At 26.5% G+C, this 13157-nt stretch overlaps 2 protein-coding genes across 4 annotated transcripts; both read right to left on the bottom strand.

Annotated features, from left to right (window-relative positions):
* Positions 1–3648: 3648 nt before the first annotated feature.
* LOC107634126 (recQ-mediated instability-like protein) lies at positions 3649–5488 on the bottom strand. 2 transcript variants are annotated; one of them, XM_016337701.3, is made up of 5 exons: positions 5327–5488; positions 5136–5235; positions 4966–5027; positions 4043–4138; positions 3649–3908 (listed from the first exon to the last, which is right to left on the bottom strand). In XM_016337701.3, exons 1-4 carry the CDS (start codon positions 5450–5452, stop codon positions 4064–4066), a joined length of 363 nt encoding a protein of 120 aa, XP_016193187.1. In that variant the 5' UTR covers positions 5453–5488; the 3' UTR covers positions 3649–3908; positions 4043–4063. The 2 variants fall into 2 exon arrangements, with proteins under 2 accessions (XP_016193187.1, XP_016193186.1); XM_016337700.3 differs by lacking the exons at positions 3649–3908; positions 4043–4138 and adding an exon at positions 4554–4846.
* A 1076-nt stretch (positions 5489–6564) lies between these two features.
* On the bottom strand, positions 6565–9417 carry LOC107629291 (GDSL esterase/lipase At5g22810). 2 transcript variants are annotated; one of them, XM_016332045.3, is made up of 6 exons: positions 9306–9417; positions 8181–8582; positions 7916–8046; positions 7448–7681; positions 7033–7288; positions 6565–6947 (listed from the first exon to the last, which is right to left on the bottom strand). In XM_016332045.3, exons 2-6 carry the CDS (start codon positions 8434–8436, stop codon positions 6754–6756), a joined length of 1071 nt encoding a protein of 356 aa, XP_016187531.1. In that variant the 5' UTR covers positions 8437–8582; positions 9306–9417; the 3' UTR covers positions 6565–6753. The 2 variants fall into 2 exon arrangements, with proteins under 2 accessions (XP_016187531.1, XP_088366366.1); XM_088510240.1 differs by lacking the exon at positions 9306–9417 and adding an exon at positions 9038–9281 and having other exon boundaries at positions 8181–8641.
* Positions 9418–13157: the final 3740 nt, after the last annotated feature.

Below are 13157 nucleotides of genomic sequence, written 5' to 3'. Positions count from 1 at the left end.
TTCAATATATTATATACATAAAAACTTACAAACTAATATTTTATTTATATTTTTATAATTTTTTTGTTATTTGACTTTGGGCCAAACCAAGCCTCTTTATTTTTAAAACATATAATTAGCTACTAGGTTTCAATTTAAAAGATGTATCAAGTCAAATTTCACATTTTAAACCAATAAAATAAGTTCCCCATTGGTCAAATCAGGTCTTAGGTTCCCCTAAATAGTTTCTCCTATGTTAAGCGCTGTGCATGAGCTTAGTAGCTACTCTCTTTAATGCATGAAAGATAAAATAAAAAAAATAAAAATAAAAATAAAAATCATATATATTTAGGTACAGAAATACTAATATTCGTCCTATAAATGATAAACTCATGCTTAATGATTAAGTCATCTTAATTTTGGACACAAATCTCTAGGTAAATACTACTCCACTTTCTTTTTGGTTTTTACTAAACTTGTAACTCACTCAAATGATTGGTTTTGAACTTTGCCAGAGACAGAAGTAGAACAACTGTGCAACCACAATAATTTTCTGCATGAAAATTATATTTTTCTTTTCAAAGTTATTAAAAAAAGTTATAAGTTATGAAATTGAAACAATGAAATTCGTCCGCCAAGATGAGAGACAAATTCTATAGTGCTTATAATTTTGGTGTCGAATAAATTTTAAATATTAAAAAATTATTTATTTTTTTATTTTTAATTTAAATATTAATTTTTATCTTTTTTTAGTAAGTTAGACAAATATAAATAGAAACTTAAAATGTACTAAGATGAGATATTTCTGCTTACCAAACACAGTACCCGCACGCCAGCAGCCCCACCTTTCTTATGTCGTTCTATAAAATTGCTGTTTTCAAATATATTGGACTTTTTTTTTCTATAATAAAATGACTTCTTTTTATTTTTTTCATTTTAGTGAAGTCCATCGATTCATTGAACTCTATTATTACAAATTTAATTAATATTATTTAAATTACAAAATAGATATGGATGATTATTTATATTATTATTTAATAATGGTATAATTGCAAAATAGATATGGATGATTGTTTATATTATTATTCCTATTTTATAATTAAAATTAAATTGGTAAAATTATTATAAAAAAATAAAGTATATTTTTTTTCTGAAATCTACTAAAAATTTTAAAAACACCCACTATTTTAATTTATTTTAATTTTGTTCCAAAAAATTTTGATTTATATCAAATATATTTTTTATAGATAAATTTTAAAAAAGTTTAGGATTAATCTAACAATAATGCATAATATATAACTATGACTAATTTGCTTATATTAAAGGTTATTTTTGTAAAATTGTTATTGAATTGGTCTTAATTTTTTTTAAAAATTAGCGGTTAAAAATATATTTGATGCAAATTAAAGTTTTTTAAAACAAAATAAAATTTATGAGTATTTTTAAAGTTTTTAACAATTTTATAGACAAAAAATATACATAAAAAAACGTTTACTTACAATCATAATACTTAAAATATTATTTTAGCTTATAAGCTAATTTTTAGTTTAAAATTATCAATTTTGATTATAAAAATTTATTTAACAAAAAAAAAATGCCCCAATTTATACAGACTTAAACATACATAGGATTTTCAACATAAAAAATACGACATAACCAAAAAAAAAGTTCAAAAGTAAGAGAAATATTCTTTATTTGTTTCCTTTATTTTAAACTAGTAAATTATTGGATCAAACGGATAATCCATCTTCCTTTAAAAAAATGGGTGCCACACTTGGGTGAAAAATATCATTAATCTTATATAGAATCTTGCTAACAATGGTTCTGTTTATTTTCTATTGGTGAGTAGAATACTAGTATAGGAAAAACACTATAACTCAACCTTTACTTTATTTTCTCACAACTTTATTTTTGTTTTTCCCCAACTATATATATATATATATATATATATATATATATATACCATATAATATAACTAAAGCCAAGAATACTCTCACATCCTCCAGGTGGTGAGCCAAACATCTGTAATCCAAAAGTTTGAAAGTAACAACAGAATCTGTCATCCAATCAATTACTTGATATAACATCAACACTTTGATAATAAGAGGGGTCAAATATGTATGTAGGTCACAAATACTTTCTTTCAGGAAAATAAATAAACAAAATAAAAAATTCTTTCATATAGTATTTTCCCCTCAAAATGAAGTTGCAATAATATAAATATTTTCTTAGAATATATGATGAGAACTACTTAAAATATATCTTTTGCGTGATAAAACTAGCTATATAACCAAAAAGCTATAATTATAATTAAGAATTTTAAATAATTACTTAATCTATCACACATCATATAAATACATAAAAATTTAAAAAGTCATAAGAAAGGGAGGGATTGGAAAAGTATTTTGATCTTTTGCTATATGTTCAATTTTATATCACTTTTAATAAATGAAGGTCCAATCCCAACTATCTAAAATTTTAAAATTGACATTAGGTTGTCGGTTTTTATAAGGAAAATGCCTTCCACATCCTCTGTCCACCATATTCATCTTTTGTGCTGCAATGTGGAGGATAATTATATTTTATATAAAGCCGAAAATAGCCAAAGTTCCTATATCCCTATTTAATGGAGTAGCAGTAGTTGTCTAATGATTATTTGTTTTTTGTTTGTCTTATTTCTCCTTACAAATATATTGCTTTTGTTAACATATATCATTTATTGATATTTGGTCAGACTTGTTTACAATAAGACAAACTAAATTGATAAAAGAATATAATGCAAATCTAAGACTATATCAATAAAATCTTATACCATTCTAAACAACAATAATAAGCACATACAAGACCAAAAACAAATCTCCATGCTTCATTCACATTTTGATAACCACAAAACATATTTTGAGCTCATCACACTGATCATATATCTTAGATGCGATATAAGACCCACTATTTATTTATTTAATTTTTAAGTAGTAATAAAAAAAATGCATGTGCATGCATGGGAAGTGAACAGAAGAAGAGAGAGGGCATGGATTTGCAATAGTGAGGTGAAAGGCATTGCCATTATTGTTTATTTATTATGCAGATGCTGTGTCAGAAAGTTAGGAAGCTGCGTGCGGAGAAGAGAAACCGTGGAGGACAAGTACTTAGTACGGTTCTGTTCTTTCTCAATGGACAATGGACAATGCCCACGCCAGATATTTATTTTTTTAGAAAACAGAAGTTTGCTTACCAAAAAAAAAAAGAAAACAAAAGTTTAGATAAATTCATCACAAATTCGTATGTCATATTTCCACAAACCTAGTGTATTTTAATAGAGAAAATGTGAAATTAAGGTTTTCTTTTTTAATGAAATTGAGTATGTTTTATTAACTATATGAACCGTATCAAAAATCAATATAAAAATCATAAAGATAATGCAACTTTTTTCCTTCTTTTCCCTATCCAGTTAAAATTGACCGAAAAGTGCTGGGAAAATAGTACCATTGGATGAAGTGATTGATAGAGTAAAGTGGGCTATATATAGTTTCATTTGCTTGTGCATAAGGGTATACCATATCAGCTTTTTGCTTCACCAACTTATTCTAAACTTTTCTTGCAAGATATACGTGTCTGATGCTCCTCCACTTACATCAATAATTAATTGAAAAATCACGAAATCTCTCTCCCTTGTACAATGAGTTGTTCGTCTTAATCAATGAATTATGAATGTAATGTTCAATAGTAATCCATGCTTGTGTATTATCAATATTCTGTAGTCGTAGAAAGAAAATGTTAGGGTCTCTTTAGTCTTTACTAGGAAAAGAAAATCTTTAGGGAGTGGGTCTATTCTCTAGTAAGTAATTGTTGCAAGACTCTTGCCACTTTACGTTGTTTGTTTCCTCTTTGGTCCCTTCCACTTTATAAAGGTAAAGCTGCCTCTGTCTAATCTGTATAGTAGGAAATTTAAAAGACAAAAAGAAATTCAGAAGAACATCAATTTAAGTTCTTATCACATTTGGGTTTCTTAATTATGTATGATGTCTATAACAAAGTTTAATATTCAGAGATCATAGGGCCCTACCTGTAATAAACGTTAATATTTTCAATAGTATCCAATGATTGGTTGGCCGTTGGCGTCTTGGCGAAAGGCGATTACATATCTTCTATAAAAAAATCTCTGTGGACAACAAACATATGTGTATTTTTAGTCCAAAAATTGAGATGCATCAATTTGCTACGTCCTGTCTTATGGCCCAACTTAGCAATAGAAAGATTTGGGCGCGAAAAAAATTGGGCGTTCAACCTCAAAGCACAAATAATTGACAGATTTTTTTTTGTTAAGAGACTTATCATAAAGAGAAAAGAAACAAAAAAGAATAGATGACTTCTCAGTTCTCACCTTCGCATGTCTTCACGTAAAACTCATACTTATCATATAGGAAGAGTTTGAAATTCGGTGTTTCAATTGTTTTATCCATAGATTTTGATTAATATATATTATATATATTTTTTATAATTCAGATTAACGGTTAAAACAACTAAAAATATACCTAAAAATTTTCCTATCATATAATTGGTATTATATTAAATAATTTAATAAAAAATATCAAATTATCTAATAATTTTCCATTATCAAAAACACTAACCATCTAAAGAATATTGCAAACAATATTTAGCACAGTCTATTCTCTTGCTTTTACTACATATTTTTCATTCCACGTCTTTTGACTAGAGTGATATACATTGCTCAAGATTCATAATGTGTTTGGGATTAGATGAAATCTTCAATAAGAGGCTGATAGAAGAGTTTATATGCCTCCATCACTTCAAGATACCACATTGCCTCTCGATCAGGCCATGATGAAAGATCAACAATCTTATGAACCTGTTATTATTATATTACAGTTCATTACTACATTTTGCTCCTAATTCCTTAATTAACCATCATGACAAGTTCTATAATCGCCTGATTCAATCAGAATTACAGTGAGAAATGCAAATTACCTTTACCATGGGAATGTCTCCGGTACCGACAACATAACCTCCAACTACCATCACATACATCCCTGCCATTGATGAATAAAAACAAAGAAAAACAATGAATTAATTAGTGAAACTAGATCTGAAAATAGTTGCAGATTTTGAGGAGGAAATGTGAGGTTGAGTTGGATGACCAGGTTGCCAATGGCGGTGGAGGAAATCGCGGCCGACGGACAGCTCAATGACTCCGGTGCCGTCATCGAGAACCAGAGGAGTGTCGGAGACCAAAACGCCCTAAGAAGAAGAATCGAGAATGTTATTTATGGTTGAAGTTAAACGGCGTCGTTTAGAGAGAATCGGAAACGGTTGAGAACTTAGTAAGTACCTGCAACCAAACGCGTTGGAAGAGGATGCCACCGAGTGTGTAACTGCTTTGAGAGTGATTTGGAACCTCACGCGCGTGCTTCAGCTGCGAGCACACCACCTTCAACGCTGCTACGTTGTAATCCATCTCTCTCTCTCTCTCTCTCGCTCTCTCTTTTCCCCCTCTCTCCGCCTTTTGCTAATTTGCTTTGCGATAATGGTGAAGAAAAAACCAGATTGGGCTTCAAAAACCTTGATTGGGCTGAAACATATATTGGGCTCCAAAAATCCCGATCGGGCTGAAACAAATATATTGGGCTCCGAAACCCAAGAAATAACTATCTTTGTTTTTACCTTTTAATTTGCCTTCTTATTTTCAATATTTTTTTGTATGAGATAAAAATAGAAAATAAAAAATAAAAATTAAAGATAAAAACCACACACATTCCAAATTATCAATAGAAAAATAATATTTTGTTTTTTGTAAGCATGTGTTGTTTTAATTTTGGTCCCTTATTATATTATTTTGATTTTGATTCCTTATTCTCTATTACTAATTTCCTTTTTGGCCTATTATATAATACTAAAGTGTGATGTTAGATGAATGTTAGTTGGGTAAAGTACTAAATTGGTCCCCTAGGTTTGGGCGTAATTCTGTTTTGGTCCTTAAGGTTTAAAGTGTTCTATTTGAATCCAAAACGTTTTCATTTAGCATCAATTTAGTCCCACAGTGAGGTCAAAATTAAATAATTAACAAAATGTCCTACATAACAACAGTTCAAGAACAAAATCGATAATTTGGAGAACAAGTACAAGCTCCAGAGGCATAAAATCAACCATTGATACATCAATATATTTATTTATTATTTTTTATAATATAAATAAAATATTTTCTATAAAACTAAAGAAAATGATAAATAAATGTATTGATGCATCAATAGTTGATTTTGTGCCTCTAGAGCTTGTATTTGTTCTCCAGATTATCGATTTTGTTCTTGAACTGTTGTTATGTAGGACATTTTGTTAATTATTTAATTTTGATCTCACTGTGGGACTAAATTGATGCTAAATGAAAACGTTTTGGATTCAAATAGAACACTTTAAACCTTAAGGACCAAAACAGAATTACGCCCAAACCTAGGGGACCAATTTAGTACTTTACCATGTTAGTTTTAGTTTCTCTTAACTCACCTCGTTTTATTGATATTAAATAGAGTTAAAGTGAAAAATAAAATGTGTTGACATGATAAACAATAAAAATATGATAAATTATGTAATAGTATATTTATTAGTGTTGTTCAATTACCCTTACAGAAAAGAGAACACACAGGTAACTTTGCAATAGAACATAAGAAACCAAATTTAGAATTTGACTTTTACATAGTATAATATAAGGCAAGTGCATAGAGCATTACAATAATCACAAGCATAGTGAATGTTTGTGATTAATTAGGATATGAGAGAAATGCCAGCAGCTAACAAATCATTGGCCAAAACTTGGTTTGCAGCCTCTGAGGGATGAAGACCATCCCAGAATACATACTCAGTTGCATTAGCACATGTTCCTATGGACTTCTTGTTGCACAATATTGCTGTTTCTACCAGCCCCGTTCCACAACAACCTTTCCTTGCTTCAGAAAATCCTGTCATAGTGTAATAAGAATCAGAAAAACTTGCAGGGATTGTACTGTTAAAGAATAATAATGTGACATGATTAAATTTTGGTACCATAGTCTTGGGGCTTAGTGACAAGGTCATAGAGAGGCTGATAGATATCAAGGACGACCAAGTTGAGTCCAGGAAGCATTTGTCTCAACTTCTGAGAAGTTGCATTCAGCTTTGCATTGAAGTTGATAGCATCATTGTTGAAATTCGACACGCATTCGTTGCTGTGAGGATTAAACAGAGTTATGCATGCTGGCAAACAACCCATTGGAGGCAATGTTGTTACACCTATTCTCCTTGCTCCTAGTGCATGCAAATTCTGTTCATTACTAAATATTAATATTCTTTTAGATAAATGCACATACCCTTAAGATGAATAAGCTCAGGTCATACTATTTCAATTTATTTATTCAATAACCAAACCTGCCCTTGGATTTAATTACTAATAATAAGATGTCAAGGTTGAGAAAAGACATGCCTGAATGAAATTGGAGTAGCGTTGCAAGAGAAGATCCGAGAATTTATCAGCTGTATAAACCTTGTTTAGCAAAGGATTTATGTAAAAGTTTTGAATAAAGTCACTGCTGCCTGCGGTAACAATATATATAGCATCAGATATAATTGATGCAGCCTTTGATTGCCCTGCTGTTTCCACCAATTTGTTCTGACAATCCTTGTAATATTCCAGCTGATGGCTCAATGGAACAGCATTCTACACCCCAAAAAAAAAAGGTGGGAAGAAAAATTGAAGATCAAGGCTCGCTAAGATGCTGTTTATATTCACTATTGTCTCGCACACCAAGCTGACACATTCTTTTGAAGAATTATATGCCAGTTCGATGTGCGAGATAAAATGAGTACACAAAATATTTTTCTACAATGAGAAACTAGGGAGGAGAATTGAAAATTTTGAAAGAATTGAGTTTTAAACTTGTAAATTGTTTACATATAGTGTGGCTGTAGCATCTAAGTAACCAGAAGCAGCTGAGGCAAAGTTAGTTCCATTCAAGAGGTTTTTTCCTCTAGGCTTTAAGTCCATGTAAGCTGGTGGATAAGAGGTAAATCCAAGAATCTCAACTGCATTGAATGAATTAATGTAAGGAGAAAAGTGAGTTGATTTAGAATCCAAGAAAAAGTTTAGTTCAAATAACACAACTCTGTGATTAATCAAGGATTATGAGGGGAAAAGGAGAGAGTTAAGGAGAAAGCACCAATGAAATCTGTGGCCAGCTTTCCATTGCAGAACCTTCCCGTTGGATAGTGATTTTGGAAGTCTCTTCCATAAGGAGGGAAGTTTGCTTTAACAAGAGTTAATCGGTGGTTATTGTTGCCAACATCAACAACTGAGTCCCCAAATATGAACAATGCAGGAACTAGTTGTCCATTCCCCACATTCACCACCAAAACAACAAAAACAACAACTACAACAACAAAGGAACGAAATATAGAACTCCTTGAATACCCCATAAGTCACAAATTCCTCTTCAAGCAATGAGCTTCTTCCTCATGCAAACACACACACAAAGCAGATTCTCAAGATGGTTTGTAATATTGGAAAATATGTGATGACTTTAATTTACTCTTGTTATTTGAATATGGCTCTGCTAAGAAGTCTGCAAGTTCCAAGAATTGTAACATTAATGTATCAACTTATTATAAGAAAATTTAACCACTGACAAATTGACAATCATGCCTAATTTTTTTTTATATTGATTAAATATATGTGTAATACATTGTTATGGGAAGATTTGGTGTTTTTTTTTTATATGGTGTTTTATTCAAATTGGACGGTCCGATTTGTTTAAAGAAAAAAATAAATTACAAATCGGAGGGTCCGATTTTTATTTTTTATTTTTTTTATTTTTTAAAATAAAAATCGGACGGTCCGATTTTAACATTAAATTTTTTTTTATTTTCGAAATCACAAATCGAACCGTCCGATTTGTGATTGTTGGTTTAAAAAATGAAACAAATCGGAGGCACCATTTACGCCATACCATTATAAAACTCATCTCTTCTCATATGATTGTGAGATACACTCTTCTCTCTCATATGAAAAAGAAAAGGCGGACAATCATATCAACCTCAGAAGTATGCTTTGAATGTAAGAAGTAGTTGGCATTAAAAATCTTAGCAGAAATCAAGGAGATTAAAAAATAAATGGATTAAACTAGAAATCACAATATGTACTATTCACTGTTCCAATAACAATGTCACTCGTCAAATGATTGAAATACATGCATGGAATCACTTGAATCTGAATGAAGTATTCATCGTACAAGAAACTAGGGATAAACAATTACGGCAACATTAAAGGATGTTGGTTGGTTACTAACCTCAAATAAGTATAACTGTGTTGAACTATTGACACTTGATGTCTTGAATCTTGAGCTGTCTCAGGCTTCAATAACCTCCTATGACTAGGCCACACCAATATTATAAAAAGCTGTGGGGGCAAACATGAGATATTGACTAGTTGAAAGAGACTATTAGGAGCACTTTGCAATAATGCGGTTGTTGTTGGTGACCACTTAGTGTTTTTGTGTTGCGTGCCTTATTTATTATGTCGGTGATGGATTTGGTTCTTCTAAAGTTTGAATTTTATTTTAATAATTTTATAGAGTAAAGTGTGATCTTTTATCATTGATTTCATAGGTAGGACCAATAATAAATATGAAAGAGAAACTATTCAAAGGTAGAAGATCATACTTTATTCTCTAAAGTGAACTTCAAATTTTAGAGGATCTAAATCCATCAGTGATCTCTGTCACAATATTTGACTTGTTTGACTTTATAAGGATTTTTTTATGAACACTTAAAACTTAGCTGTTTTTGCTTTTTCTTAGTTGATAGGATACTAACTTTCTAACACATGGTGGGACTATTAATATGTTATTCATATTGCTATTTTTGTTGTATCTATCTATTTATTTATTTAATATACTAAAATTGGATTATTTTTAATTAATAAAAAAATGAGATGTTAATTTTTATATACTTATTTTTTTCTAAAATAAAAATATTATTCTTTTTTTTAAATTTATTTTTAAAAAATATCTTTATTATAATTATATTACAATTAGCATTTAATGAATAATACATAATTATACTAATTTAGAAAAATATTTTTATTATAATTATATAAAATTAATATTTAATACATTATCAACTAATAAAAGTAAGGTATTAATTTCTCATAAATTCATTTTTTTTCCAAAATAAATGCATTATTCTTTCTTCTAAATTTAGAAAAATATCTTTATTATAATTAGATTACAATTAGCATTTAATGAATAATACATAATTATACTAATTTAAAAAAAATACCTTTATTATAATTATATAAAATCAATATTCAATGCATTATTTATCTACTTAATATACTAAAACTGATTTTCTTTCAACTAGTGAAAAGGTGAGGTGTCAATTTCTCATAAACTCATTTTTTCTCTAAAATAAAAGCACTGTTCTCTTTTCTAAATTTATTTTAGAAAAATATTTTTATTATAATTATATTACAATTAGCATTTAATAGATAATGTATGATTATACTAATTTAGAAAAATATCTTTATTATAATTATATAAAATCAATATTTAATACATTATCAACTAATAAAAACGAGGTGTCAATTTCTCATGAATTCAATTTTTTCCAAAATAAATGCACTATCTAAATTTATTTTAGAAAAATATCTTTATTATAATTAGATTATAATTAGCATTTAATGAATAATCCATAATTATACTAATTTAAAAAAATATTTTTATTATAATTATATAAAATTAATATTTAATGCATTATTTATTTAATATACTAAAACAGAATTTCTTCCAACTAATGAAAAAATGAGGTCTCAATTTCTCATGAACTCATTTTTCCTCTAAAATAAAAGCACTGTTCTCTCTTCTAAATTTATTTTAGAAAAATATCTTTATTATAATTATATTACAATTATATTACAATTAGTATTTAATGAATAATATATAATTATACTAATTTAAGAAAATATATTTATTATATTATATAAAATTAATATTTAATATATTATCAACTAATAAAAATGAGGTATTAATTTCTCATAAATTCTTTTTTTTTTCAAAATAAATGCACTATTCTTTCTTCTAAATTTAGAAAAATATCTTTATTATAATTAGATTACAATTAGCATTTAATGAATAATGCATAATTATACTAATTTAGAAAAATATCTTTATTATAATTATATAAAATCAATATTCAATGCATTATTTATTTACTTAATATACTAAAACTGAATTAATTCCAACTAGTGAAAAAGTGAGGTGTCAATTTCTTATGAACTCATTTTTCCTCTAAAATAAAAGCATTATCATCTTTTCTAAATTTATTTTAGAAAAATATTTTTATTATAATTATATTACAATTAGCATTTAATGGATAATATATAATTATACTAATTTAGGAAAATATATTTATTATAATTATATAAAATCAATATTTAATACATTATCAACTAATAAAAACGAGGTATCAATTTCTCATGAATTCATCTTTTTCCAAAATAAATGCACTATTCTTTCTTCTAAATTTATTTTAGAAAAATATATTTATTATAATTTGATTATAATTAGCATTTAATGAATAATTCATAATTATACTAATTTAAAAAAATATTTTTATTATAATTATATAAAATTAATATTTAATACATTATTTATTTAATATACTAAAACTAAATTTCTTCCAACTAATGAAAAAATGAGGTCTCAATTTCTTATGAACTCATTTTTCTTCTAAAATAAAAGCATTGTTCTTTCTTCTAAATTTATTTTATAAAAATATCTTTATTATAATTATATTACAATTAGTATTTAATGAATAATATATAATTATACTAATTTAGAAAAATATCTTTATTATAATTATATAAAATTAATATTTAATACATTATCAACTAATAAAAGTGAGGTATTATTTTCTCATAAATTCATTTTTTTTCAAAATAAATGCACTATTCTTTCTTCTAAATTTAGAAAAATATCTTTATTATAATTAGATTACAATTAGCATTTAATGAATAATGTATAATTATACTAATTTAGAAAAATAACATTATTATAATTATATAAAATCAATATTCAATGCATTATTTATATACTTAATATACTAAAACTGGATTTCTTCCAACTAATAAAAAAGTGAGGTATCAATTTCTCATGAACTCATTTTTTCTCTAAAATAGAAGTACTATTTTCCCTTCTAAATTTATTTTAGAAAAATATCTTTATTATAATTATATTACAATCAGCATTTAATGAATAATGCATAATTATACTAATTTAGAAAAATATCTTTATTATAATTATATAAAATTAATATTTAATATATTATCAACTAATAAAAGTGAGGTGTCAATTTCTCATGAATTCATTTTTTTTCCAAAATAAATGCACTATTCTTTCTTCTAAATTTATTTTAGAAAAAATATCTTTATTATAATTAGATTATAATTAGTATTTAATGAATAATGCATAATTATACTAATTTAGAAAAATATTTTTATTATAATTATATAAAATCAATATTTAATGCATTATTTATTTAATATACTAAAACTAAATTTCTTCCAACTAATGAAAAAATGAGGTGTCAATTTCTCATGAACTCATTTTTTCTCTAAAATAAAAGCACTATTCTTTCTTCTAAATTTATTTTAAAAAAATATCTTTATTATAATTATATTACAATTAGCATTTAATAAATAATGTATGATTATACTAATTTAGAAAAATATCTTTATTATAATATAAAATTAATATTTAATACACTATCAACTAATGAAATTGAGGTGTCAATTTCTCATGAATTCATTTCTTCTCCAAAATAAATGCACTATTCTTTCTTCTAAATTTATTTTAGAAAAATATCTTTATTATAATTAGATTACAATTAGCATTTAATGAATCATACATAATTATACTAATTTAGAAAAATATTTTTATTATAATTATATAAAATCAATATTTAATGAATTATTAAATTAATTATCAATCGAAAATATTTTTAATCGTTTTAATTATATTGATACAGTTCTAATTTTTATTCATTATGTAATAATTTTATTAGTGGCAAATTGTTACATTAATGGTGACCCATTTATATTAATAATAATAATAATAATAATAATAATAATAATAATAATAATA

Source organism: Arachis ipaensis, chromosome B3 (assembly GCF_059453495.1).
Source record: "Arachis ipaensis isolate K30076 ecotype BB chromosome B3, ASM5945349v1, whole genome shotgun sequence".
Classification (NCBI taxonomy): Eukaryota; Viridiplantae; Streptophyta; class Magnoliopsida; order Fabales; family Fabaceae; genus Arachis; species Arachis ipaensis.
Note: the sequence above shows the minus strand (reverse complement) of the source record. Positions and strands in the feature narration are given on the sequence as shown.